The sequence below is a fragment of the Lagenorhynchus albirostris genome, chromosome 2, assembly GCF_949774975.1.
Source record: "Lagenorhynchus albirostris chromosome 2, mLagAlb1.1, whole genome shotgun sequence".
NCBI classification, from domain to species: domain Eukaryota; kingdom Metazoa; phylum Chordata; class Mammalia; order Artiodactyla; family Delphinidae; genus Lagenorhynchus; species Lagenorhynchus albirostris.
In genome coordinates, this window is record NC_083096.1 from 40,938,653 (window position 1) to 40,965,106 (window position 26,454).

Genomic DNA, 26,454 nt, shown 5'->3' on the forward strand with positions numbered 1-26,454 from the left:
TTTTATGACAGTGACTTTCACCTCTGAAACTTGCAAAACAGTGAGCTCTCTCTTTTCCCAGCTTATCTGAGCTCTGACAAAAAAGAGTTTTAACTGTGGCTTAAAAGGGACTTTCCAGTACACATGATGAATGAATCTCACTGGATAGAGAAAGAGGCTCAGGAGTGAAACTCTTTCTACCTGGGAGAGAAGCCAGTGAGCCAGTTGGGTTTGGTGGCCAAAGATAATGTTAGTAAGATGGAGGAAGATGTGCAGCGGTCGCTGTACGAAGCACGAAAATGCAAACTGGAGGAGAAACGCCGCAGAGCCTGGGGGTTGTAGCATGGCGGATGGTTTCCCATCCATCCTGGGGACACTGGTATGGCCAAGAAGATTCCTGGACAGGTCTAAGAATGCCAGACCTGAGACCTGGAAGGCCATCTGGTCGAGCCCCCAACCTGGAGCATCTGGTGACCTGAGCATCTGAGCCTGCAGGCCAGAAAGCTGTGTGTGCCCTTGGGAAAAGTGACAGAGCCTGTAAGCTTCCTGCTGTAGTTGGGTACGGTGTTTTATTACCCTGCTGGTCAATGAGATCTTCGTTATGCCCAGCGAGAATCTTGCCTGCTTTTATGTCAGCTATGATGACCCTTGCTGAGTCCTCCTTGAGGACTCAGAGCCTGAGAACAACTCTGATACTGGAGTGCAGCTCTGACTTCGGAGTCTGTCCTCACTTAAGTGAGCCTTTCTCATTTAGCACGCTTAGCACCTGATTGTGACTTCTAATTGTGGCTTCATCTTTCTCCCAACATTGTGGGTGGGGACTCCCTCTCTGTGGGAATCAGACAATGTCAGGGTTGGTAGGGACCAATCCTGTACCTCTCAGCAGAATCCCTTCCTCTTTCTGAAGGCCTCCTGGGAATGGGGGGCTTGTCGCCTCACAGGGCAGCTCCCAGGCCTGGCCAGATTGGGTCACTGGGAAACTCTTCTCTGAAACTGAACAGAGCTCCTCCTCGGTCACATGCCACCACTGATTCTTGTGCTCAAGAACCAAAGGGCGGCACACGTCGACTTCCTGTGCTACTCACAGCTCCCTCGAATGTTACGAGATGGTTCTCTTGGAGTCAGGAAAGGACCTGGAGTGAAAAAGCAAGGGACTGAATTCTGGTTGTGCTACCTCTAGCTTTGTGGCCTAGGTCACTCACTTAAAATCTCCGGCCTTAGTTTTCTGACCTATAAAATGTGAGTAGATCAGATTTCATGTGAAGTTCTTTCCAACTCTCAAATCCCGTGGTGTTGTGACCCATTAGTCTTCAGGTTCTAGTCATCTGTGTGACACGTGCACTGGATTATTCTGCATCTTCCTTTAATCGTCTTTGTCCACAGGTAGTTCCTTTCACCTTTTCTTATGTGTCATAGTTCCCAGATCAGCTCACTTTCCTCCTCCTCTTTCTAGGACAGTTGCTAGTTTGTCATCAGTCAGTCCCCGAAAACATGAGCACAGTAAGAAGCACAATGTTCTAAATGTTGCCTGAGCTGCTTCCTGAGACTCATACTTGATACGTCCGTTATTGTGGCTGAATTCTGGGTTCTTAAAAAATGAGCTTTCTTTCTTTCTTTCTTTCTTTTTTTTTTAATATAGCGGCCATATCATATTGTACTTTCATAGTAACTGGAAGGTCACATGAAAACTGCCAAGCCAGGGCATCCCCGGGCTGAACATGGGCATTGGCTTTTTGAACCTAAATAAAGAGCTTCACATTTCTGTCTTACACTGCATCATAATGCTTGGTTCTCCATCCTCAGCGCCCATCACAGCATCCCCTTTCTCCCTGGTCCTGGCATTCCCCAAACCATGACCCCTATGCAGGCCCGGGGATGGGGAGAGCTTTGGAAGTTCCTGTTTCCAGGAGCCACTCCTCTCTGATTTGAGGGCTATTCCTGCACTCAGCTCAGCAGACTTTTTCCTCTGGGGCCAAGTCCTTTTCTCCTTTAATCAGATCAGTGTCTTGCTGAGGAATTTGTACAGAAGGGGGGTGGTGGAGTGGTGGTGGAAGGGTTGGAGTGTTTCAGGGAGGTGAACCTTTTTTGGCAATTGAATTGTGGACTGAGAAGCAAAAGACGTGGCCAGGGGAAGGTGTCAAAGGCCTAAGAGGAGGACTGAATGACACTTTCTTTGACCACAGGACATTTTGTTAGCAGCCGTGGTAATTTCTGCCCAAAGATCCAGGTGCCCCCACTGGGGAAAGCGGGACAGGTGTCACCTGCTCTGCAATCCTAAATTTGTGACTGCAGCCTTCTCCCCTGGTGGTTACTGAGTCTGAAGTTAACAATTGACTAGGTGAAAGCCAGGGTTTTTCAGGGATAGTGCAAGAAAGCAGCACGGGTCAGTTGGAGGATAGTAGAGGTTGGGAAGGGAGGGGCAGAGAGGATGGCTGGCCCAGAAAAAACAGCTGGGCCGACTAGGAGACAGCACCTCCTGCTTCTCTACTGGCTGGAGCCCGACTCTCCTGGGGCAGACAGCCAGATGGATTGAGCAGGAAACGCCAGGCCGTTTCTCGCAGACGCCACGTTTTTGTGGCTCATTCTCACGCTGATCCCAAATTGGGAAATAATTCACATTTAGAGGACTCAGCTTTGCGTGAGTGAAGAAGAGTGAGGGCTTTGGGGCCAGACTTTGCTGCGGTCAGGGCTCCACTCCTGCCCCCTGCTGGCTCACACAGGCAGTGCACTTTCTCTCCTGTCCTGCGTTCAAAACCATCCATATGTCCGACCTTCCTGCTCAGCCCAAGGTTGTGACCGCTGGACCAGGTCACCATCAACAGATTCCTGGCTGCTCCTGATGCAGGGGCCTGGGGCCCATCCTTGGCCCAAGAGTGATGTTCCATGCTCGCCCCCCGCCCAAGGTTGCCAGAGAAAATTCTTCTGCCTGGCACCTGCACAGTATATATAATGCATATTCAGAGCAGGGACGGCAAAAGGCTTCGCTTTCTCCTTGTACTTTCTTGTTAAAGACTCCTGGTGGCTGGGGCTCTCGATGCCTCCCTGGCTCCTTTCCTGGCTTCTCCCTTCTTTCCACATGGTGATGCATGGTGATGATACACACTCGTGTCCTTCCACATCCCTTCTTGCATTCTTCTGACAGGGCATTGCATTTGGCAAGAATGGAGTGAAAGAGAGCCTGTCCACAAAAGCTTGCCTGTGGTTTGTTTCATTTTTCTTCTTGAACAACCGTATTCCTGTCCACTCCCCTCCTTCCCCCCCTATTCCCTACCCTCAGGGACCCCACCCCCTAACTGTAGGCACAGTGCCTGTGTGGAGAGGGTGGTTTTGATGTGTGCCCCCTAGATTCTGCCATCATCAGCTGGGCTGTGGTTTGAGATGGCTGGATGCAAGTGGCAGGAGGGAATCTAGAGGGCCAGGGCCAGGGGAATTCTAGGTTGGAGTCTCGGCTGAAACGGGGCGGGAAAATAACAGGAGAGACTCTCAGGACCCCAGTCAGGGAGGAGGAGAAAAAAAAGGAGTGTGCCCTGGTCTTCTCATAAAAAGTTGTACCAATTAATTTTCCCATCATGCCGTATGAGAGCATCGTCACCAGCACTGAGTATCCACATTTCAGAATATCTCTGCTAATTGGAGAGGACAACAATGACATTTTGCAGTGGCTTTAATTTGCAGTTCTTAAATTGTTAGTGTGCTGGAACATTTAAAAAAAATATTTATTTGCATTTCTTCTTTTGTGAATTGTCTTTTCAAGGCCATTTAAAAAATTGTGGTAACGTATAATTTACCATTTTAACCATTTGAAGTGTACAGTTCTGTGAATTAAATATATTCACATTGTTGTGCAACCATCACCACCTTCCATCTCCAGAAATTTTTCTTCTTCCCTGACTAAAACTTTGTACCCATTAAACACTGAGTTCCCATCTCTCCCTCCTCTCATCCCCTGGCAACCACCCTTCTACTTTCTGTCTCTGTGAACTTGACTACTATAGGAATCTCACATAAGAGAAATCATCCAATATTTGTCCTTTTGTGACTGGATTATTTCACTTAGCATAAGGTCTTCAAAGTTCGGGCACGTATAGCACCTGTCAGAATGTCCCTCCTTTTTAAGGCTGAATAATATCCCATTGCCTATATGCTACATTTTGTTTATCCATTTATCTGTTGATGGACACTTGGGTTGCTTCCACTTTCTGGGGCCATTTTCTTTTCATTGAGGCCTAGAGAGCTTTCTTATCACTTTGTATGAACTCTTCATGAATTAAGGATATTAACTCATGGTCACCACGTGTCCACAGGGGAAGTGGATGTTTTCATCCTCTTCCATCAGACTGAGAAGGCATCTTGGTGATGCTCCTCAGTTGAGTGTCTGGGGGCTCAGGCCCCGCTGATTCTGTTTTCCAGTTACTGAAAAGTGGAGGCCATTCAGGCTCCCCCATCTAGACCTCTGAAAACACACTGTTGATGAATCATGATAACACAGCTAACACTTAAAAAACACCGAGTGCCAAGCCCCAAGTTGTCCGCTTTATACATTAGGTCATAGAATCCTCACAACCAGCTCAGAAGGTTTGAAGTAGGTGATCTCCTCTCCTATTTTATCAGGAAGGAACTGGAGGCTTAGAGAGGCCATGCAGCTTGCCCAGGGTCCACAGCAGTAGGTGACAAAGCAAGGACTCATAATTATACCCCAAGGAGCCTGCCTGGTTTATAGTCCATCATCCTGTGGGGCCTTGGCAGCCCGAGGTGCTGGTTGGGAGCTGCCCCAGCCCGAGCCCCAGCCTGAGCCCCCGCCAGCTGTCCCAGACGGCAGGGTGGGCTGTAGCCAGATGACATCATCCCCTCAGCAGTCTCGGCTTTTCTCCCACCACAGCCCGGCTCCCCAGCTGGGGTTTGGGGAATGTGACTGCAGCTCCTGCACTCACTCTTAGCCCGGGGCTGAGGTAACCAGGCAGCTGTTTTGAAAAGCCCTCGGGCGCCACTGGGCTGCTATTCTGAGGACCGGCTGCCGCCTGACTCCCCCCATCATTTGGCTCTTGTGGGTTCCGCTGGGCTTGGGGGAGTTGCAATAACTTGGTGGTCGGCCCCCAAAGCTGACTCAGAGCCAGGTCACTCCGGCTTCCTCAGGGCTTTGGCCAAGGGACCTCCCTCTGGGGATCCTTCAGGTGGCTGGCGATTCTCCGGGGTGTCGTCCCATGCATGCCAGGGTAGAGGTGTGCTCCTGCCTTCATAAACTGTCGTTCGCCACCTCCCTCTTGTACCTGGCCTAGAGCTGGGAACACTGGAGGTGCGAAAGCAACGGTTGTCCTCAGTCTCCCCTGCTTCCTTACTTCTCTGTGAAAGCTCTGGCGCATTCTTATGCAGAATTCCAGGTGTGGGTAACTCGGTGGACGTTACTGCCCAAAGCAGGGACGAGCGTCCTCATGTTTGCTAGGTCGGAAACACCAGGACGCGCTTTGTATTTTGACGCTGGGCTGGGCGGGGGTGTTGTGGGAATGGCCGCATAAGCAGATGTTCAGATGGGAACATTTTGCTCCCAAAAATGACTCTTCAAGACAGGAATGTGATTTGAGTTGATATGTTGTAAACAAAATGTTTGCAGAACAGCTGTGTGAGTGTGTGCACACAGTCTCACATTCTCTCTCTTTCACACATGCAGTCATGAACACACACACACACACACACACACACACACACACACTCTGCACCTTGGCTGTGAAATAGGATGTGTGACTAGTTCCCTTCTATTTTAAGTAAAAGCAGCAGAAGGTGTAGAAGTATGAGGAGCCTCCTGCTTCAGGCCTGGGGGACCCCCTCGCCCTCCAGCTTGTCTGTGGGGCCTGAGCTTGCAGAGCTGGGGACAGAAGTGAGGACCGTCCGTGGGCAGCGTCTGGCGCTGGTGCCCAGCCCGGCTGCCCAGTGCTGTCCCTCAGTCTGTTCACCAGTGGCTTCACCTTCCATCAGCTAAGTACTAAATCCCCAGGGCCTCCCTTTCCCTGTTTTCTTAGACGGAGGAACTAATCTGTCCTGCGGGCCCCTTCTGCCCCTCCCTAAGCGGCTTAGTCCTCCTTCCTGCCGGAGCTACAGACCCACATGGGCTGAGTGTCTCTGTCACCAGCGCCCCTCCCCCCCGCCCATCAGACAGGCCGAGGTTAAGGGACTGGGTAACACAGAGAAGAAATAAAGCAGAAACTGCTCCCTTGCTTCCCAGGAGTGACTGGATTGGAAGCCCCTGCTTCCTCTCGCTCTTAGCCTGGTCGGCAGGGTTGCTCAGAGCTGGGTGGTGTCTCAGCTCTAAATTCCCGAGAAGAGGGACTTACCTCCCCCTTTTCAGTCCTGGCCCGCCGTTGCTCCCTTCCCTTCCCAGCGGGGGTTAGAACTTCATACTCTCAGCTGGTGAATGTTGACCAAGAGGCAGACTAGGAGATGCCCAGGCAGACTGGGCGGCCGGGTGGGGTCAAAGGGTAAGATGGCTCATGAGTGAGAGGAGCTGCACTTAGCTGGGAATATTCGAGGCAAGAAGGGAATCTTTCCTAGTGCACTCGGGGCTGGACTCAGGCAATGGATGTGATGGGCATTGCACGGGGTGCTGTTGAAGAGAAATGGCATGTGTAGCACCATGTTGCATTCCTTCGGGGCGCCATTCATCTTGTATTCAGTGGTGCCCTGGAGTGGACACATGCAATGGTGACACCAGCCATGCAGCAAAAGTGTAGTCGTGCAGTAGAAGTGTGAGGACTAATGGAGCACCTCTGAACCCTCCTGGACCAGGCCTGGGGAGGCGGGAGACACTATAGGACATGGTCCTTGGCCTCAAGAAGGGCTGAGGCTCCCATGGGGAGGCAGGCGGTGTTCATACCACAACACATAAAGGGTCATAGAGAGCCGCTGCGACCCAGGGCGGAGTATGTGCCAAGGGAACGCAGAGAGAGGACTGGCCGGTCTGGGGAGACCTTGTCCAGGAGGCACCAGTTGAACAGGTACCCAGGCCAGTGTGGCCATCTGCCTTCAGGAGTAGCTCTGCATCTCCTTGATAAAATGATCTCTCTCTACTTCCCTGCAGCCTTCGGTACCCCAGGTTCCCAACTACAGGCTGTCGATGACGATCCCAGAGTGGCTCCAGGCAATCCAGAACTACATGAAGACACTACAGTATCCTTCCGACCAGGGTCTGAGCAGACCCAGCCCGGGGACAGGCGTGATGAGCGCAAGCCTGGTGGCGGCTCTGTCCCCACCTGGTCAGCAAATGCTGTCTGAGGTTGGCGAGGCCGGGCACGGAGGGATGCCTCGATGTGAGAGTCTAGAAGAAGTGACACTGGAGGACGTCACTGCAATGATCAGACCCTCTCCGTTTAAGCAGGGTGTGGGCCGGGACGGCAAAGGGCAGCGGAGCGACGGTGGGCAGCACACGCCCCACTTCCTTCCACCTACTCTTTCTCCACCTCCTCCTCCTTGGTTATCCTTGGCTCCCTCCATCTCTCTTCCTGTACCAGCTTTCTTTCTCCCTGTTCCTTCCTAGCCTTTTTTTTTTTAGTATATCTGTTTATTTATTTATTTATGGCTGCGTCGGGTCTTAGTTGCGGCACACGGGGTCTTCGTTGAGGTGTGCGGGATCTTTTGTTGCAGTGTGTGCTCTTTGTTGTGGCGCGCAGGTTTTCCCTCTCTAGTTGTGGTGCACGGGCTCCAGGGCGCATGGGCTCAGTAGTTGTGGCATGCAGGCTCAGTTGCTCCGTGGCATGTGGGATCTCAGTTCCCAGACCAGGGCTCGAACCCGAGTCCCCTGCGCTGGAAGGCGGATTCTCAACCACTGGACCGCCAGGGAAGCCCCCCTCCTAGTCTTCTGTTTCTTTTCTTTCCTTTCACTTTTTGCCCTGATCCTGACCACTCATCCTCTACAAGAAGCCCACCTGGCGTTGCCTTTGGCGGCTGGGGCCCTTGGTCCATTCTGCATGAATGAATGGGGCCCTGGGCTGGGGGCCCTCTCCCCTCATGTGAGTTTGAAGAAGAGCTGAGAAGTCCTGTGGGTCCAGGCTGGGTGCAGACCAGCGAGTCTGTGGCCCCTTTTCTCCCCCAGTGTTCGCAGTCAGGAGTACATCTGTTCTGAGCGCCCGTTTGAGCTACGTTGTAAGAACCAAGGGGCAGGGTCAGATGTTCCCCTCGCCACGGCCGGTGCTTTATCAGGGATGGGACTCAGACGGGAGCCGGGCCAACAGAGGGAGGTGTATGTGAGTGGGACAGGCCGTTTGCCCAAGCGAGTCAGTGAGCATCTCAGCTAAGCCAGCGTCGGACTCCCTGCCGAGGCAGCTGCCGCCATCCTAGCCCCCAGCACATTGTTCAGGAGGTCTGCTGACCTCTGCCCTTCCTCCCTAAAGGCATAGAGCTTAGCAGAAAGGATTTCACGGGGCACTGCACACATGTCCCACGTGCCTGGGAAGAGGCCTCCCCTCTCTGTGCCATAGGCAAGAAGCTTTCCTGTGGACTTCTGTGTTTTCCCTGAAGGGAAGGGTCCTACCAGATGAGAACTGCAGCTCGTTTGGGTGGGCAGATTACTTGATTAGCCTCTCAGTTCCCACTTCACGGACTGTGAACTCCCCTGCATGGCATCTTCCTCGTAGAATCCTGAAGCGATATTAGAGAAGATAACACCAGCCTCCAGGGGTCAGGCGGACAGTTCTAGCCCATGGAAGGCTGAGGTCGGTGCCGATCGCTGAACTGGGACCGCACGTGGGGAGTTCCATGTGGCCCAGAAACATAAACTCCTGCCAGAGTCAACCTTGGACCCTAAAAGCTGAGCCTTCCTGGATGTGATAGACTCCTCACAGAACGTTCCAGAAGGTGACAGAAATTAGCATGGCTCCCCCCTTCTATTTAGGACATGGTCTTCACAAGGATCATCTGGCTGGAGATTAAAGAGGACGAGCCTGGCCGCTGGGAATACACTGATGGGGCAAATTTGCATGTGCTTTACGTATCATTGGCTCATTCTGCCGGAAAGGCTGCAGCCCATTCTCAGTCCTGAAGGATCTGCGTTTTCATTTTTCCCTTCGCTGACCCACTGTGATGTTCACTGAGCTGGTTCAGTGACTGCAGAGAGGGCTGGAGAAGGGAAAGCACCACCATGCTACTGGGATCAGGCTCCAGGTCACCTGGCCATTGGAGTAACCTCTTTGCTCTACCTCCTGACCAGCCTTTTATTTAGTTCCTTGGGCCTTCCTACTGCTTTGTCCTGGATACAGTGACTGATGCTAGGGTATGGGGACCGATTGGGGCCAGCCCTGACCACAGATGTCCTCAGCTGGGGACAGGAAAGGACAAATCCTGCCTTCCCTTCTGACAGCCTCACAGCGTTGGCCAACTGGAGTGCGCTGACCTTGCACTGGGTTCTGGAAAGAGAAGTCCCCACCCCCGAGCCCTGCTGTGTAGGGAGCAGAGGGTGAAGTCTCTCTCTTCAGGCAGCGTTTACAGGAGGCTGTCCTCCCCACCTCACTTTCAGGGGCCCATAACTGTAAGGAACGGAGAAAGAATGGTCAGGTAGTTTTTTATTATTTTATTAGGGGTTTGTCTCACTCCATGCACTAGATGTATAAACTAGATATAGGAACAGGGGGAAAATTGGGCATATAAATAGAACTTTTGCCAATTGCATGCTACTTTAAATATACAAGGAATCTCACTATTTGAATGAAATCTTTGGTAAAGTGAAAAATCATTTCACAGTGAGGCTACATAGCCCTTCATTTTTCTCTCTTATCTCTAGGGTTTTGTATATTGTATTTTAAAAAATCTGGGCAAGCCTGTATTGTTATTGGTTATTCTTATGGCTCATGCTGGTAATTTCTAAACGGTGAGCTTGTTAAAGTCATCCCCTGGCCCTCACCCTAGAACCTCCAATTCGACAGTCCCAGGTGGGGCGACTCTGACATCAGGGGCTAAGACCATGGCCTGAAATCAGAATCTCTTAAGGATGGAGCCCAGAATCTGCTTCTAACAAACCCTCCAGGTGATCGTTACATATGTTTGTGTCTTAGCAGCCAAGCACGTCTTTGCCCGGAGAGGAATCCAAACCCTTGTCGGGAGGGTGTGTAGTGCACTGAGGTGATCATTGCCACTTTTCTGCAGCTGCCCATACCACTGTAGGGGCACACATCTAACCTCATACTTCCTGCCTGGGCTACAGGTTCATGCTTCATTAGCACCTTCCCAATGTGCACTTTTTCTGTAGGATTTTGTTTGAGGCAGGAAAAAGAAACATATAAAACAACTTTTCTTCAGGCTCAGAAAAAAATCAAGATCCAGTCTCAGAGAGCCCGGTATCTGAGAATCTCCAGTCTCCTTCAGAATGAGCTGGTGCGGGCTTGCCAGTCCCTGAGACCTTGTGGGCAACCAGCTAAATCCCAGTTTGTGGTTAGTGCTGTCGTCTTCTCAGATCTAGTCATCAATGTCAAATAGCAGTCCAGGCATGAAATGAAAGTGCTATCTCCACAGTAGGCTCTGCTGCAGAGTCTGCACTCTTGAGAAACCCTACTACCATCTACCCACCTTCCATCCTTCCTTTCACCCATCCATCAACCTACCTTTCTGTCTGTCCAGCCACCCAACCAGCTTTCCATTAATCCATGCATCTACTCTTCTATCAATTCCATCCTTCCTTCCTTCCTTCTATCCACCCATCCATTCACTTATTCTTCATTTATTTAATAATATTTGCTAAATGGAATATGTTGGGCTTGTGCCAGGCTTTATGGGTGAGATAAAGATGATAAATGGTCCCAACTCTCAAAGGGCTTGTAGTCTAGTAGGTGAATTAAGACATGTAGTTAACTAAACAAAATACAGAGCAGATTGAAAATAGCTATTGTATAGATCCAGGGTGCTTTGGGGCCTAAGTTAGAAAGTAGATTTCTGGGGCAGGACAGAGAGGAGGAAGATACTGTTGGCAATCTTCTGGCTACAGGCCACCTTCTGGAAAGCCCCCACTTCCTCATCCCTTTGAGAAATTGGATTACTGGGACCTTTGGAGTTTTCTCTCACTTTCCCTTTACATACTTCACACAGATACAATCATACAGGGACCCAGTTCTTTGAAATTAGGAAAATGAGACCGCTGAGTGGGTAAGTGGTGCATGATCTGTGGGCCAGGTGACCATGCTCCTATCTGAGAGCTGTCATCTTTCTCTCCCACTCTCTCTCCTTCATCCCGGTGCTCAAATATTCTGGCCTGTAAGGGGTAGGGGTGCCCCGGGCCGGGTTGGAGGTGGGGCTGAGCTAAGCTCAGTGGTGGAGACTAACTCAGGGGTGGGACAGACCTGTGAAATTCGTTTTATGTGGCCTTTTTCACTTGCTCCGTGGTGACACCTGTGTCCTGGGTTAGTGGGAGGGTGCTGTGGAGTAAGAGCACTGATCTCCCGGAACTGCGTCTTGCAGAGAGGAGTGCAGAATTGAGGAATTTAGTTCCACCAGGTGCGGGTGTGCTTTGCGAGTCTCCTCCGAGGCAAGTTCTGCCCTTTCTCTCTGTACTCCTGCACGCTGCCTAGTGTGGCGATGGGCATGCCTGGTGGATGGGCACACAGACCGACTGCATAATTAAATAAGTCTGAGATCCTTTGCTGTGCTCTACCCTACAGGTTAATGGAAACAGCGAAAGAAATGACTCGGGAGTCCTTGCCTATCAAATGCCTTGAAGCTGTCATCCTGGGCATGTATCCTTTAAGTGATGTAAGCTTAAATTTACTCCATAGATGATGGCTTCACTGTGGGGCTGCTTGTGCCTTTTTTTTTTTTTTTTTTTTTTTTTGCTTGTGCCTTTAACATCCTAGATCCACAGAGAAGATGCCTGTTGTCTCCTTGGAGGAAAGTGTCAAGCCCTCCTGGTGCTTCTCTCGAACTTTCACCATCTGGAGTTGAACCAGATCAGAGCTTGGACCATCATCAGTGTAACTTGTGAGCTGAAGCCTGCATCACGGCCAGCTCCCAGGCCAGACGCATTAGTCACGAGGAGAATTACAGCTTCAAGGGACTAGTGAGAGAGTGTGTATCTTTATTTTTTGCATTAATCTGGCATTGCAACAGGAAAGACCCTCCAGGGAAAATGGGATTATCCAAAGCCATCTCCAGGGAAAGTTCTATGAGTGGATTGTGGAAGAGACCAATGGCGTAGTGTCCTGACGCTACAGGACGTAAAGCTGAAACAAGGGTCTGGTCTCTCCACACTTTCTGCTCCGCTTTGCACCAGACTCCTGGATCCTCAGCCTGAGGGGGAATATGGTCCAGAATAACTGTGATGGCATGGACTTATTAGTGGTGGTGGCAGTAGAATATGATCTGGTAGAAAAGCAAAGAAACTCCCAGTCCTGGGGCGGATGGCTGGGGTGAACCGGCCAAGGGAACACAGTAAGATATGAGCTCGAGAGGTGATCCCAGGTTAGGACAGGTAGGTCCTTGAATGCCATTCTGAGAAGGGTAACTTTTTCCAAAGGCAATGGGCAGCCCAGCCGAAATCTCTGGAGCAGAGACAGGACATGATGAGGTGTGCACTTTAGAGAGGTAGTTCTTGGGGCCAGTTGAAGGGCAGCCGGAGAAGGGGGGGGGGGCTGCATCTGCAAGGCCAGTTAGGAGCTGCTACATGAGGGCAATGGGATGCTTGGGATGCCATGTTTTTGGCAATGGGAATCGATTTGAGGGGACCGTTTCACGAGATCCCGAGGAGATAGAATTTACAGGACTTGGAGGCCAGAGAGGTAGAAGGAAAACCAGGAGAGAGAGCAGATACAGAAGTCAGTGGGAGGACTGGTGACTCAGAATCGGACTGGGGACAGTAGGCTGGGTCTGGTCTGTTCTCCCGGCCTGGACATCTTCGTGGGGAGGGGAATTTCCGCCCCTCTAGTCTGCAGAGCACTGGCTGGCTGGATCTGAAACAGGACTGTCCGCAGGTGCCCAGGCTGACGTCTGAAAAATGGAAACTTGAGCTTTGTGGAGGCCTTTGCCCAGCCCTCCAGTCATACCTCCTCCCTGTTCACCAAGGGGATGGACCGCATCTGGGAGCCCAGCAGGAGGGCAGGATGGGGGCGGGGGGGGGGGCAGCAGATGGCTCCGGGCCCCACCCTTTGGAGGCAGGAGTCAGCACAGCTGTTGGGCAGAGCCTCCTGCAAGTTTAATGGGGTGAACAATTGTCGGGGATTTGCTGGTGATGGGTGACGGAGCCCATCACCACGGGCACCAGCTGCCTTCAGACCCTGTGCTGACAGAGGTCGCAGGGCCCCTGGATGGAGGTCATCTTGCTTCACACGGCAGTCCCGTACACAGTTGTCTTGTCCCCGAGCAATTATATCAGTCCAAGCCGAAATTAGCTTAGGTTACCGGAGTTACCAATAAAACCTTTGCGGTTGGGGGGATGGACCTGTGGCCAGCCTCCGGGCCTGTCCGAATCAGAGGGTAGCGTGCTCTCGGCTCTCCTTTGTTCTAACTGGTGTGTCATTTCAGAAAAGTGGAGGGAGGGTGGAGAAATACAGCTGAACTCAGGGAAATGTGACTCTTGCACAGACAAGAAACACAGCTGAATTCTAAAAGTTATGGCCTCTTTGTCTTTGCTCTGTGTCAGCAGCCCGGTGGTCTGCTTTGCTCCCAGGCACAGTGAAGGATGGACTTGGGTCATCGGTCGGCCTCCCCTGGGCCCTTCCACAGGTCCTAGGGGACAAGCGGTGTGTTGACAGCTCTGAAACAGGTTGGCTTGCCTGCTGATTGGAAGCTGTGTCCATGGGCTTGTCCTTGTTTTCTGTTGTTGGACGTGAGCTCCGAGTTCAGGATTCATTCGCGAAGGGCCACTTCTTTTGATCTTGCTTTTTTGATCATGCTGGAGAGATAGACTTTCAGTTCCAAATTATTTTCTGCATCATGGCAGCTCTTTAGGGGGCCTCACTAGCCCTGGTGGGGCTTCATCATGGTGCTGAAGTGCTATGGTTTATTCAACAACAGGTGTGTAATTAGAGGCAGGGGAGGCATAGCCCCAGCAGGCTGGGTACTGGGCAGATCTTCCCCAAGCTTGGGGCACTGCTGCTCCCTTTTCCCTAGAAAAGCTCAGGCTACTTCCCAGCCCTCATCCATACCTCTTAGTCCCCTCCCTCTCCGTTCACAGAGGCTCCAGGTCCCAAGGCTTTACTGATTGCTGTAGTGATGGAGCAAATCCAAGTGATTGGTGACTTGTCACAGGATGGACTGGTGGTCCCTGCAGTCCCCTCCCCACTCTTCTCCCCTTGGCTGACTCTACCTGTCCTGTGGGACTCACTCTGGTCCCGAGGGCTCTTCTCTGCTCTTCCTGAGGCGGCAGGGATGCCTCTCTCACAACACACGTCACGTTGGGATGGGTTTTTTTTCAGTTTGAGATAAAATTGATTTAGGGCACCGTGTAAGTTTAAGGTGTACAGCATAATGACTTGACACATATATTGCGAATGCGGGGTTTCTAAGAATTGTAAAATATTCATAACACAAATTTACCATTTTAACTATTTTTAAGTGTACGATGGAGTGGCATTGAGGACATTCACGCAGTTGTGCGACCATCACCACCATTCATCTCTAACCTTCCTCTTTCCCAACTGAAATGCTAAACCCGTTAAACACAGGGTCCCCAGTCCCTGGCAACCACCATTCTACTTTCTGTTTCTATGAATTCGACCACTCCAGGTACCTCATAAAGTTGAATCATAACAGTATTTGTCCATGTGACTGGCTCATTTCACTTAGTGTAATATCCTCAAGGTTCATTCATGTTGTAGCATATTGCAGAATTTCCTTCCTTTTTTATGACAATAATATTCCATTGTCTGTATATACCACACAGTGCTTATCCATTCATCCCTTGATGGACCCTTTGGTTATTTCCACCTTTTGGCAATTGTGAATAATGCTGCTGTGAACATTGGTGTGCAAGTATCTGTTTGAGTCTTTGCTTTCAGTTCTCTTGGGTATATACCTGAAGTACAATTGCTGGGTCACATGGTAATTCTATGTTTAGTTTGCTTGAGAAACTGCCACACTGATGGTATTGTGTCCACTTTGAGTCTGTCTCCCTATCAGACTTCCAGGGAGTCTTCATCTTTGGCTCTGCAGCCCTACCTAGCAGTCTGTCGGGCACAGGAAACACTCACCCAGTGTTTATTACACTGACTTAACTGAGGAATGCCCTTGTTCCAGCCCCAGAGAACTCGCCCCAGAAAGCAAGTAAGAATTTATGTAAGAGGACTTAGAAGGATGTGATTTCACTCCCTTACTGCCAGTTTATCTCACATGATAAAGTGAAGAGAAAGCAGGTAACCATTTTTATAGAGAGGAGCCATCTGTGATTCAATTGAGGGTAGAGGACAAGGCTTCTTTCTTTTAAGGGTACTGGATTAGCCCCACACCTAGTGCAGACCTTTTTTAAAAAAAATTATTTGAAAAGAAATTTTAATATAATTTTTAAAGGTTACTTTCCATTTACAGTTATTACACAATATCAGCTATATTCCCCACGTTGTACAATACATCCTTGAGCCTGTCTTACACCCAACAGTTTGTACCTCCCACTCCCCCATCCCTATGTTGCCCCTCCGCCCCACTCATAACCACTAGTTTCTTCTCTATATCTGTGAGTCTGCTTCCTTTTTGTTATATTCACTAGTTTGTTGTATTTTTTTAGATGCTACATGTAAGTGGTATCATACAGTGTTTGTCTTTCTCCGTCGAGTACAGTCTTTTTAAACATAAGGAAATGTATCCTCACAATCTAAGATTCATCCTTTCAGCAAGCACTAACCAGGTACTTCTGTGTGCCAGGCCTGTGCGGTGCCTGGGGCTACCAGGATGCAAGCACAATTCCTGCCATTACAAGATACAAACGCACACACGTGCGCGCGCCTTCACACACACACGAAGCAGGATGAATAAGCACCAAGTGCTGTGGGAGTTCTTGCAGGGGGTGTGGGAGACTTAACCCACACTGAGGAAGGTCAGGGAAGGTATCACACCCAGGAAGTGAGGCTGTTCCAGTCAGAGCGCAGCCTGTGTAAAGAGAGTAAGCCCAATAACATCCTTTTTTAAAAAATAAATTTATTTAATTATTTTTGGCTGTGTTGGGTCTTCGTTGCTGTGCGCGGGCTTTCTCTAGTTGCGGCGAGCAGGGGCTACTCTTCGTTGTGGTGCGTGGGCTTCTCACTGTGGTGGCTTCTCATTGCGGAGCACGGGCTTTAGGCGCGCGGGCTTCAGTAGTTGTGACACACAGGCTCAGTAGTTGTGACGCACGGGTTTAGTTGCTCTGCGGCATGTGGGATCTTCCGGGACCAGGGCTTGAACCCCTGTCCCCTGCATTGGCAGGCGGATTCTTAACCACTGCACCACCAGGGAAACCCCCAATAGCATCCTTATCGCTCATGATTCTTAGGAGACCCCAAAGATCTCTGCCAGGTTTAAATCCCCCACAATATAAGACTGATGTGTGAGTGAAGCCATAAAAGAAGTTATACGACGATGGAGACATGAGGTCATATACAGTGGGTTTAGTAGCTTGTTTTTGAAAGTTTCATAGGTCACTTTGGTCTCGTGGCCTTGTAATGTAAAGGTCATTTAAAATATTCAGTTATATTTGACTTCATATTCTGAGGGAGTATGTGCTGAGGGCAGTGGGCACAGATCTTTGGGTTCTTCATGGTCTCAGGGTGTATCCTTCAAAAATGTCACAGGTCGGGAGTTCCCTGGAGGTCTAGTGGTTAGGACTCCGCGCTTTCACTGCTGAGGGTGCGGGTTCAATTCCTGGGTGGGGAACTAAGATCCTGCAAGCGGCACTGCAGGCAAAAAAAAAAAAAAAAAAGTTATGGGTCAACTGTAGGTCAGTGTGTGAGCCCAGAGTGTGGGGGAGATGAGACGGTACAAAGGGATGACGAGCAGGGGCTGAATCATGGCAGGACTTTGCTGAGGGATTTGGACCAAGTCCTGGAGAAGATGAGAGACACTGAAAACTTAGGCAGAAGAGTGACATGTACCAAATTTTAGCTTCAATAGATCATTCTGGCCACTGTGTGGAAGGTAAATTGGAGCAGGGGCAAGAAATGGTGAAGACAAGTTCTCACAGAGTGGAGAATGGTACCCACTTACTGAGCACTCACCATGCACGAGCCACCATGTTAAGAGCCTGGATTGTTATTTCCCTTAGAAAAGGTCCGGAGACACCAACGGTCTTCAGCAGGGTATGTTTGAACTTCCAGAGGAGTTGGGTCTTTGAGTCTCCACGGCCACGCCAGGGCTGTGCAGAAACTTTGAGGTGGACTTGAGGTTGTGGTGCCTCCTGTCCGTCGCTGCAGCGTGTGGAGTCAGTGGGGGTAGTTACTTGAAGCTGCACCAGGTGGGGTTGCTGGGCCCAAACCGAGTTAATGGTAAGAGGCTGGGTGGCTCAATCCAGACGGGCCAACACGTGGAGAGAGCCGAGCTGTGACACCAGCTGGGTTGGGGGCTGAAGGAAGCCTGAGGTTCGGATGCTGCAGGCAGCTCTCTGTGGTACCCAAGGCTACCGGCATGGGTATGCTGGGGCCAATGAGAGGAGCAGACAAGGCGCAGATGTGACCCATTCTGACACCATTCTGTCCCTTCCCATCCTGTCAGTTGGTCTGTGTCTTACATCTCCACTGCCTTGCCTGGGCTCTGGTTGTCATTTCTCCCAGCACCATTGCAGAGGCCTTCAATTCCTGGTCTGTCCCACATACTCCAGCCAGAATTAACGACTGAGAACATCATTCCAATGGCAGAAACCGACTTTTAATAGCTTATCATCCCCTGTAGAGCACCAAGGGAGGATAAAGTACGTTGTTAATGGTTTTGTTTGCATTTATTTATTTACTAAAGAAGATGGCAAGTCTTCCCTTTTTGTCCCATATTAATTTGGTTTGGTATGCACCATGTAGCGGGTACTCAAAGATATCCAGTGAATCCTTTATATGAGGATCGGTCTGGAAAGGTCAGGCCTGGGCCTGCTCAGAGGCAGAGGGGTGAACCCACTGACCGTATGGGCTTCCTTCCTTTCCTGGGAGTCCAAGTTCTGGTGTCTTCAAGCCTCCTTTCTCTTCCTTGACTCAGATTCTCTAAGATACTTAACCAATGGACAGCCTTCCATCGAGCGATTCCCCATCAGCTTTAAAACCTACTTCTCAGGAAACTACTTTCACCACGTTGTGCTGGGGATTTACTGCAATGGCCGCTACGGCTCACTGGGCATGAGCCGGAGGGCTGAGCTGATGGACAAGCCATTGACCTTTCGGACTCTGAGTGACCTCATCTTTGACTTTGAAGACTCCTACAAGAAATATCTGCACACAGTCAAGAAGGTCAAGATTGGGTTGTATGTCCCCCATGAGCCTCATAGCTTCCAGCCCATCGAGTGGAAGCAGCTGGTCCTCAATGTCTCAAAGATGTTGAGGGCTGACATAAGGAAGGAGCTGGAGAAATATGCCAGGGACATGAGAATGAAGGTAGGTGCAGGGGAGGCAAATGAGCAATGTAAGAGAGTTCTTTCCTCGTTCTCTCCCTCTCTCTCCCTCCCTCCCTCTCTCTTTCTCTATTGCCACGTGCCCTGTGTTTCTGAGATGGTCAAAAGTTTCTTGAGGTTATCTTGCTTAGTAGGCACCCTGTTAAAAAAATATCATTCAATTTTTGACATGGACAATTTAAGTCTCTTTGCATTTACTACTTTAAAAACTAGAGCTAAGCTCAATTTAGGTGTTGTAGCTGAAGCAGAGTCTTGGCCTGCAGTTCCTTCTATGAGCCAATCTAAAATGTTAGTCATTTTATACTAAGGCTCTAGTTTTGTTTTATTCTGTTTTGTCTTTATAGTAGGAGTGGCCAGTCATCTCAGTTTCCCTGAAACTGAGGGGTTTCTGAGGAAATGAGATTTTCAGCTCAGGCAAGCCAGGATGAGTGGGTCACCTTGCTGTATAATCTATTTCAGAGTCGTGTTTTATCTCTGCTTTGCTTTGTAAGTTGCAAAGCCCTTTGGCATAAAATTCTGACCTGGAGTCACAAAAGCAAACAAAGGAGCATGCGCTCTGCTGGCTTTATATAAACTACACTCATAAGCCCTTCTTCCTTCTACCATGTCACTTCCAAGGTGACAGGATGCCTGTTTGTCCCTGCTCCTCCAGAGCTCGTGGAATCACTGAGAGAGAAAGCCTGTGTGTATGCTGAGACCCGCAGGGGCAAGGGATTATGCCGAATTCAGGCTTGGTTGTGTTTAGCACCTGGGGACTTCACTTGGCAGCACCTGTAATGGAGAGCCTGGATCGGCCGGACCCACTCTGCGCATGCGTGCGGGGTGGGCGGGTCAGAAAAGGAACAAGCTGGCTTCTGGGGCAACATGGATGGGACTTTGCCTTCGCGAGAGGGGAATTTTCTGAGCAACCAAACAGCCCCAGGAGGCTGAGACGTTGGGCTCTGCTCCTCTCTCTGCCATGGGGAAAGGGGCACAAGTGTAATCCCGTCATCCTCTGGGAAGTGGTACCTCTGCTTCTTGTCAGTGCAGCATGAGAGAAGCACATCTGTGTGTCAGGAGGAGGCCTCCAGCTCAGGGCTTTCTAAACCCCGGGATCATGAATGGGCAGGGGTTGAGATGCTGGGCTGTAGGAAGGCGCGAGGGCGGGGCTGTTAGGAAGCAGCGTGGTAACTCCTCGTATCTCCGCCAGCTCCTGAAACCTGCAAGTGCCCACTCTCCAACCCAAGCGAGAAGCCGGGGAAAATCACTGTCCCCCCGACGGAGGCAGGCGAGCCCCCCAAGACGGCTCGGCAGGCGAGACAAGTCGTGAGTAGTATTTCCTCTTCCCCAAATTAAGGCCCAACACACACGTTTGGGAGGTTGTCCTGGCCCTTGGGGATGAAGTTGTGTCCTGGGCTCGGCATTTGAACCAAATGGTGATCTCCAAGAGATCTGCCCCTCCTTCGGTGGACATCTCTTATGGAAAAGGATCCACTATGCACATCACCCACAGTGCTCTTACCCTCCTGGCTGTCAGATGGAGACACAGTTGGAGGGATAAGCCCCAGCTGGTGTGAGATGGAGAAACAGTGCGAAATCCCGGCAGCATGGAAGGAGCATTGGCCTTAGAGTTAGGAAACCCATGTCTGGAGCCAGCTCAGCTGCTTAAGGAGCTATGGGGCCTTAGGCATGTCATGCAGCCTTTCTGGGCTCAAGTTCTCTCACCCCAAAAATGAGATTGTTAGAAGTGATGAACTTGCCTAAAACCTTAGCCTTCTGTGCCCAGCAGAAAGCGTGATCGCCCTCCATGGATGGTGGCATCAGAAATACCACTAGGCTCATCCTCTTCCCTGGTTGACTGTATCCTCCCCTGGTTTAGCCCTGAAGCTAGTGATTTCACACCTGCATCTTAGTTCAAAAGGACCCACTTAAGTGATGGATTGGAGATGCTGAGGCTACCCAAAGTAACCAGCGATAGTCCACTGGCAAATATGTGGGTCATAATTACACTGGGAAAAACGACTACTTTGATTAATAGCAGCAGCATGCTGTGTCTGTCACATGGGTTCTCACCGTGCAGGGGACCGAGTGGCACAGGGCACAGAGGTCAAGCTTGGGCCCCGGCTCTGCTGCCTATTAACCTTGCAGCCCGGGCAAATCCTTCGGGAGCCTGAGTTTCCTCATCCGTCAAAGAGGATAAAAATGCTTTTCTTGCCTATATCACAAGGTACTGTAAGGATCAAGTTAGAAGACGTAATGAGAGCGATTTGTTAATGGTGAACTGCTGTACGCAAGCATGTTACTGTCACATCAGTTCTGTAGAGGGAGAAGGGAGAGTTTCACGGTTTTCCTTTTTAGATGAAGAAACCAGAGCACAAAAAAGGTTTGTCATCTTTTGCTGTGTCGTGTAGCTGGCCAGTGATGGCACTGGGGCTAGAACCCAGGTCTCTTGACTCTGGGAAGGTGGCGGGGGAGGGAGCATCGGTTCTGTTTTTGGAAGAATAGGACAGGACCACGTATTGTCAGTTCTGAGGAAGGTTTCCTGTTCATCTCCCCTCCACCTCCCACTGCCAATCCCAGGCTTCAGCATCCACAGCCAGGAAGGCCTTGGGCAAAATGACTGCAACCCAGGGTTTGAAAGGGGAGGAAGGACAAAGCAGGAGGGTCAGGTGCTCCTCCTGTAGCTGAAGGTCAGTCAGGGTGGTTTCAACATAGGTGTGTCCTTTCAGGGAGCAAGATGGCTTCAAGCCTTTCATACATGGCCTCTGACCCTGATACTGACGAGTACCCTTGACCCTGGCCCTAACCCTGTGTCTCCTCCTCTCTGATTCTAACATCCATTCATTGCTGTCCCTGAACAAAGTAGCAGTTGTCTCACAGGACTATGGACATGTAAGCCCTTCCGAGAGGGTCATTTGGCATAGAGTGAGTGACCCAGAAATGGGAATCTGGTGGCTCCTGAAGCAGGGAAGGGGGCCCTTTAATCTGATAGATTATCCTTTCTGCCCGTGGAGGCCTGAGTCCTTTCCTGAGGGGCTCCCACTCTTCAGCAAACGTTGAGCAGTCCATAAAGTCTTTCTCTCCCCTTGAGACCCTGGCGTTCAGGGTACATGAAACCCTAGGCATTCTACCTGACGGATTTATGCACAGAATGGCAGCCGTTGGTTTCTAAGGCGATTCCTGTACAAGTCATTTCACTTGGGTCCACAGGAACTTTGCGGTCCAAAATATACTAAGTTTTTAACCAGAAAAAGTTACTGTGATCGCCCAGGGATGGTAAAGCCAATAAGATCTTAGAAACTGATTGTAGAGACAAAAGTCAGGATGACAAGCTGCTGGTGATGGTGGTGGTATTGGCGGTGGTTTGAGTGGGGTAAGAAGGTGAATTTGAGTTTGGACTGTGGGCTTTGAGGTACTTCTTAGGCACCCAGGGAGCGGGGTGTTTGTTGTAGAAGTTGCTGAAAATGCAGATCTGGAGTTGGAGGATGTTGGGAAAGAGAGATCATGCTTTTAGAGCCATCCCCTCAGAAGTGACAGCTGAAACAACAGCTGGATACATTTGCAAGGAAAGAAGGGAGAGAAAAGAGAAAAAAGAAGTGATGTCAAGGTCCTGAGTGGGCCAGAGGAAGAAGACCCAGCGTAGTAGATGTGGAAGAAACAGAGGGCGAGAGAAAGGGTCAGGAGCGTGGAGGCGTACGCCTGTGCCCGCAGAAAACAGTGGGGAAGAGGGAGGGTTTAAACGGGGGATGAGGAAGTAGAAGTTGACGACTTTACGTCGGACGGCTTTGATCCTGCTGGGGCAGGAGGCCGACTCTTCTGGTGGGAGTGAGGAGGTGGGTTATCAGTACAGGGTGAAGAAAGGGCTGCACACGGGGCCCATCTGAGGAGAGACAGAAGGATCCTATAACCCGGTTCTCAAGCTTGAGCAAACCTAGAACCACCCGGAGGGCTTGTTCAAACAGGTTTCCAGGCCCTGCCCCCAGCCTTCCTGATTCAGCAGATCTGGGTGGGGCCTGAGAAGGTGCCCTTCTCACAAGTTCCCTGGTGATACTGATGCTCCGGTCCAGGGACCACACCTGGAGAGCCACCGTGTGATCAATCAATGTGGGAGAACTGATTTGGAGCTTGACTTAAAAAAAAAAAAAACCCAGAACGTCAAGATGAAGGTCTTACGTCTGCTGAGAGGGGCGGATGAGGCCATTGAGTGTGGTTCAGGGGCTCAGCCCTGCCTGGTCCTGCCTGGGCCTCCGGATAATGAGGTTGCTGGGGTGAGGTTAGAGGGTGTGACCGGGGCCTGGACCCACGGTTGGGCCCCACTGAAGTCACTCCTGTGGGCCAGATAGAGAAATCTTGTTCTCAGTCATCCCCCAGGCCATGCCCCTGCTCTGACCTGCGGCTACTCTGTCGTGCAGCCAAGGCACGCAAGCACACCGGTGCCTGCAGAGGACGGCTGTTAGACTGCCTAGGATGTGAGTGCAAAGCCACCCTCTAGTGTCAGGGCCCACCCTCCTGAGGCGTGGGAGTGGGCCTGGGAAGGGGTCAGGAAGAAAGACGTGCAGGGACTTGAGATTCAATTCCACCAGCCTCCTTCATGCCCTGAATTGGTCCCAGCTGTAGCCGAGCAGGCCCCAGGAGCACACAGGTGGCGGCTCATGGTTCAGTGAAAATGTAGACTTTCCCAAAAAGGTGAAGAGTGGCTGCAAGCAGCCTCTGAATCCCTTGGACTCATGACCCTTCTCCGCAGCCCCTTCTTCTGGGCAGAGCACTGGTTCCCAGGAGTCTTCCTTCATAAACTCCTCCCAAGGTCAGAATATGGGGATCTTTTCTTTCCCAGTTAGGGCCAGGTGGCCTTGGTTGTTTGCCCATCAAGGGAACCCAGGTGGCTTGTGGGTTCCTGTGGACAATTTGATGTGAGCAAATCCAGTAAGACCACGGTTATTCTTGGTGGTGGAAGCCCCTGCCGCTTCTTTTCTCCTAGTGTTTGGAGGTCAGGAGAGGAATCTAGAGGGCAAATATCTTGGCTGAAGTTTCACAGTGGATGGAGGAGTTACGAGGGAAGAGTCTCTCCCCGGTTCCTCCTAAACCCTGACTTGTGGGTTGCAGGGCTGGGTGAGGGATGACAGGGGCCACCATGTGTTGGAAGAGAGGGAAGAGAGATGCAGGAGATGAGAGTAAAATGAAGGCTGTGAGAGGTGGGGACCACGGGAAGAACTGAGCACCGGGCCCCTCCATCCCTCTCCGGCTCCCAGCCTCCGCCATTGCAACAGACTAGAATCCAGGACAGCCTGGTTCCTAGAGGTGTGTCTGGAGAAAAGCAGCTTCTCAGCTTCTACCCATGGCCTTCATGAAGCAGGCTTTTCTCCAGGTAATCTTGCTTTTGGCTAGGAAACGAGAAAGTGATAAATTTGATTATGACCCCATAACTCCATCCAACTCTGGGCATCCTACTGTAGCATGGTCAGGATTAGCAAGGGTTTGGTGATTCTCACTGTGTTATTATTTCAGCATCACCTACGGCCATCAAGTCATTTCTAGATGTGTTGGGTGCCACAGTGAAGCCGGGGAGTGGCCCAAAGGGTGGAAAATTACCATAACAGGCGAGAGGCCCATCAGCTGTGGGGCCCCAGCCCCTGTCTGTGCGTGGATCATTTTAGTGACTTTATGTCCTCAGCCACCACCTCCCTGAAGCTGGAGCTACTTCCAGCCCTGCATTCCTCTCCATTTTTGCACATGTCTGAATAATCCTTCTAGGAAGGAGGATCAATGTCACTGGGTTGACAGAGAGTCAGCTGAGTGGGAGGAGGGCAAGTAGCAGTGACTACCTTAGTGTCAGCTGAGACAGTGTTTCAAGAGAGAAACAGGGACCCCTCCACCCCTCCACCCACGAGTCCTTTCTCGTACCCGCTGCTCCTCTAGGAGTGTTTAGAGAAGCGTCCACACAGAACAGCCAGGTTGTTTCCTGAAGTTCTTACAGAGTCAGGGAGATGGAGGTTAGATCTAGGTGTAAAAGGCCTTTTGCGAACTTGAATCAACTCCTCTACAACTCTGGGCCTCAGTCCCCGCTTAGCTCTTCACTGAGGGGTGTTCACAGAGGTTCTCAACAGGAGCCAGGGCGCCCCCTAGGGGAAAAGGGTTAGAAGTGCAGTGGGAGGGGAGGGTTTTGCTTATCAACAGTGATAATGCTCCCATTAGGGCCTGGGAGCCAAGATGGTAAATGCCCTACAAAGCTATGGACCGTCCTCCCCCGTAAAGAACCATTCCACCTAAAATGCTTCCACTGAGAACCCCAGATGCTCCCTGGGGTCCTTCCCGTCTCTGACAGTCCACAGCTCTTGGCCTGCTGACTGTAGCCTGAACCCGGGGGAGTGGGGGTGAGTGGACAGTGGTTTTCTGGCTGGGCTGCCTGTGTTCGCATGAAGGCAGCTCCTACCAACCGGAGTGACCCCGAGGAGCGTTCTTCTGAACTGGGGCAAGAGTCCCTCAGGACCCACAAGACCATCTTTCTCTTCTCCCCCGCTCTGACTCCTTTCTTCCCCTCTGTCTCTGCTCTCTTCTTTGCTGTTCACAATTGTTTTTTTTCCTTCTCTTTGATTTCCCTTCTTTGTCATCTGTCTCGAGGGCACTTCGTGCCTCCAGTGGGCTTTACTCACCCTGCTGGAGACCCTCAGGGTCGCAGAGGTTACTCAGCCCCGTGAGAGTTCTCCTTCCACTGCTGGGCCACAGCTGGATGAGGGAATTCCTTCTCTGTTCTATCACCAGGCTCATGAAGATGCCTCCAGGCAACTGGTTGAGTGAGGCCCTCAAGTCATTTCTAAATGAAGTCATAATGTAGTCATAGGAGAAGCAGTTTGATTCCATGATCTAATCACATCGAAGATATTTTGAGTGGGGCCCAAGAAGTCATTCTCTATAGACCCCAAATGAGAAAATCTCCCCAAGGGGGGAAAGGGGAAAATTGCCTTCACATGGAACGTAGCAGGGGCACAAAGAGGGAGAGAAAACTAGGAAGGTTATGGAGGGAGAAGTAAAGCCTCCACGATGATGTGGGGTTTCTTTCCAGGAGCCCGGAGGAGGTAGTCTCCAACTCAGAGGCCCGCCCTGCTTCGTTCCCCAGGGGATTTCATGTGGTCCAGGGTCCCCGGGGATGCTTGAGGAAACCAAGATGGAGCGATGGGCCTTATCAGGAAAGACTGTCTCTGGCAGAGTGAGTCAAGAGCCTCCAGAGCTGACGATGGAAACAGTCATGCCCGGTTGGGGTTCCTACAGGGGTTCTCTGCCATGGAAAGGGGAGGTGAGATCAGAGCCTGGAAGCTGTGCCCTGGAATCTCAGTGGCCCATGGTGCTTGGTCTCTGGCCAGAGCTCCTGGCTGGGGAGGGCTTGGAAGAAGGGGCAAAGGGCTGGAGGATCTTTTCAGAGCCACATCTCTCTCGCCTCAAGCCTGTCTGTTCACATAGCAGCCTCAGCTGTCTGCCCTGTCAGCTGCCAGCAGTGGTGCCTGCGGTCCTGGGAAGTAAGGAATGTGAGCAAGGAGCAGGACTGGCTTTGAATGAAGGTGACAGGTGGGCGGGAACCACCCAGTGTTCGTCCCTGAGGCGTACCCGCATGGGCCATGAGTCCTAAATCGGGCCCTGGCCTGACCTGACTGCTGCCAGACTAGACCAGAGAGGAGGGCCTGGGGTCTCCCTGAGCTTGTGAAGGCGGGGCCAACACCATCCCTGATTTAGTCCGTTCCACACCCTTAAGGCTGAGGACCGAGAGATTAACGTTGCTCCTTTACCGTGTATCCCTTTCTGGAAGCCAGAGACCACAAGGATCACAGCTCAGCTGGTCCTTGCGAGCGTGTGGTGTGTGAGGACGGTGCGTGTGAACACGGGCACGTGCACCCCCACCCTGAGGGGCTGTGACCTCAAGGGAAACAGGAGCAAGAAGCATGAGCAGCCCGACTGGTGGTCTGTGCGTCCCCATCAGGCGGCCCTGA

At 51.1% G+C, this 26,454-nt stretch overlaps 1 protein-coding gene across 1 annotated transcript in view; it reads left to right on the forward strand.

The window, feature by feature from the left end:
* Positions 1 to 26,454, forward strand: part of VASH2 (vasohibin 2) — a 37,033-nt gene that overhangs the window by 1,663 nt on the left and 8,916 nt on the right. The window contains exons 3-7 of the mRNA XM_060131302.1: positions 7,049 to 7,137; positions 11,041 to 11,097; positions 11,610 to 11,684; positions 18,098 to 18,479; positions 19,686 to 19,801. Coding sequence (XP_059987285.1) covers positions 7,049 to 7,137; positions 11,041 to 11,097; positions 11,610 to 11,684; positions 18,098 to 18,479; positions 19,686 to 19,801 — 719 coding nt within the window. The remainder of the gene's footprint in view (positions 1 to 7,048; positions 7,138 to 11,040; positions 11,098 to 11,609; positions 11,685 to 18,097; positions 18,480 to 19,685; positions 19,802 to 26,454) is intronic.